Source organism: Lactuca saligna, chromosome 8 (assembly GCF_052625555.1).
Source record: "Lactuca saligna cultivar CGN05327 chromosome 8, ASM5262555v1, whole genome shotgun sequence".
NCBI lineage: Eukaryota > Viridiplantae > Streptophyta > Magnoliopsida > Asterales > Asteraceae > Lactuca > Lactuca saligna.
This window is the reverse complement of record NC_136424.1, coordinates 132427749-132430000: the sequence shown is the minus strand read 5'-3', so window position 1 is coordinate 132430000 and position 2252 is coordinate 132427749. Positions and strand designations below refer to the sequence as shown.

General features: G+C 38.5%; 1 protein-coding gene across 1 annotated transcript; it reads right to left on the bottom strand.

Annotated features, from left to right (window-relative positions):
* Positions 1 to 275: 275 nt before the first annotated feature.
* LOC145011913 (UPF0481 protein At3g47200-like) lies at positions 276 to 2167 on the bottom strand. Its single transcript, XM_078970660.1, has 2 exons — positions 1966 to 2167; positions 276 to 1700 (listed from the first exon to the last, which is right to left on the bottom strand). The coding sequence occupies exon 2, from the start codon at positions 1676 to 1678 to the stop codon at positions 365 to 367; it is 1314 nt and encodes a 437-aa protein (XP_078826786.1). The 5' UTR covers positions 1679 to 1700; positions 1966 to 2167; the 3' UTR covers positions 276 to 364.
* Between the last annotated feature and the right edge of the window lie 85 nt (positions 2168 to 2252).

Genomic DNA, 2252 nt, shown 5'->3' with positions numbered 1-2252 from the left:
TTGTGCATTCGCGATAGGTGTTGCAGCTTTCTTTAGGTGGATTGCAAAGCAAAGAGAAGAGAAAAGGGAGATAAGCATCACGGGATCGAGGAAAACTAAATGACGCAATAGCCCATGTAGATAAGACTTTGTGTTGCCTTCAAATGCGTGCACATTTTGATCTTCGTTGTAAATGGTGTTGAAAGAACTTTGTCAAGTTCTTGAAGCACATTAGTCAGCATGAGAACAAATTTACATGATATCTATTATTATTTTCATATTGCAACTTCTCAACATCGTACAAATGGTTTTCTATTATTGAAATTAAGGTATGTGTTACATGTAGCAATGCACAAATGTATAGTGTGTGAAGGAAGCCCTGACACTATCTAGCACGGACAGCATAGATAGTCTGAATCACTGTAAGAACAAAGAGAGCGATCCCTCCAACAAGAGTAATCATACTCCATGGACTACTAAAATACGTACGCTTCAAAGCTGCAATATTTTTGGGCCAGTAATTGTTGTAGTGGGTATCCATATCTTGCCATTGATCAACGTAACAAAACATCCGTATGGGTTGTTGTTTGCAAAGGCTGTTGATCATGTCTGCAGCCTTTTCGTTTGAGCCTAAATGGTTGAGAACGACCTTTGATTCTATCAACTTAGCAATGTCTTCTTCTGTATCCACTAGCATATCCATCGCCATAGCATATGAGGTAACATAACCATGTGTTTTATAAGAGGAAGAGGAGTGTTCATAAGCAATGAGGTTCCTTAAAAACAACTCAGTGAAGTTGTCAATAAGCAATACCGGGATTCTGAGAGTAGGCTTACCCCAACACCATGAGAAGCAGCTTAATGGACATGACTTGAACTCCATAGCCATTGACCAAGTTTCATCTGGATTATTAGGTTTAAAGATCACCCCTGCCCTGTCCAGTTCTACAGCCGAGTGTATTGCTGAACTTGGTAATCCTTCTGAAGGAGAGTTGTTTCTTGATGGATGGAAACAATTTTCAAGAAAGCCAAGGATATGATCTTGAAAATTTAAACGGGGGGTGATATTGGCTGTTAAGCTTGTTTCAAAGATGTTACAAATTTGTACAAGTGGAAGCAAAAGGGTAGTAAGTGAGGCTGTAGGTTCAGATTTCAAAATGGTGCTATCAAAGATGTCTTGAAGAATAAAGAAAGGGATTTGGTTTTCTACGAGCACCATGTCATAAACTATAGATTGCCCACGCCAAAAGGATCTATTTTCAACATTGAATTCTGATCTTCCAAGGTATTCGAGTATGAAACATGCATCGATAACCATCATTTTGGCAAGTTCAGTGTCATTGTATTTTTCCATCTTTATCTTGTCATAACATGCTCTGATTCTGTCTGTTTTAGCAACCACTTTCTCCACACATTCTTTTAGCATCTGGTTGGGAAGGGAATAATCAGGAGAATACAATAGTTTATGAGCATACTTCACTTTCTGCTCATCAAATGGCTGAAGATGTTGTTCATCTTTGTGAAGAGGTCCAATAGAAACCACCCGAGGGTTGAAAGAAGTAGGGCTGAGATCACGGAGCCCACTGGGGACCACGTCAATAAATGTTCGATATAGTCCCAAACTAAGACTTGGGTTTTTTACAGAATCAAAAAGATTTTGGACAGCTTTAACAATAACGTCTACATCTCCATCTCCCATCTCCAATTTTTAGCTTAACTTCCTGTGGTTGCCAAAAATTGTAAAAGAGAGTATATATTTAGCTTTTTTCTCTGGAAGTAGTAATTTTAGATATACAGAATCAACGCTTGTCTTTTCGTATCTAAACTTTTTTTAATTTTAAATATACAGAATTTCTCTTGATATACGAATGGATCTTGATAACAATTATTGAGTTATAACCCAAGTCTCAAACAACTAAATCCTAAGAATAAGGGAACAAGTCCAAGTTAAAACATAAAAAATAATATCAAAGAAACTCTGATCACCTAATCGTCGGCTACCGCCGGTCACTGCGCTGGACGGTCGCTTTATGTGGCTCATGTGCTTGTCTCACCGTCTTCATTATCTGTTCCGTCTCTAAGTCTCACCAGTGCAGCTCACTCGGCTTCCATGGCTCTCTCCGAATCTCACTGTTACGTACGCAAATCTCTCCCTTCTCAGTCTTTGCTACTTTTCTCTATACTTGATTGTGTATAATTTGAATTGTGATAATGTGTTGAAAAAAGAAAAGCCCACGTGGAATATGATGGGATTGAGAGGTTCAGAATATGCC

Bases quoted from the DNA above. Each gene is read 5' to 3' on its own strand.
- LOC145011913 (XM_078970660.1), bottom strand. From the start codon at position 1,678: ATGGGAGATGGAGATGTAGACGTTATTGTTAAAGCTGTCCAAAATCTT.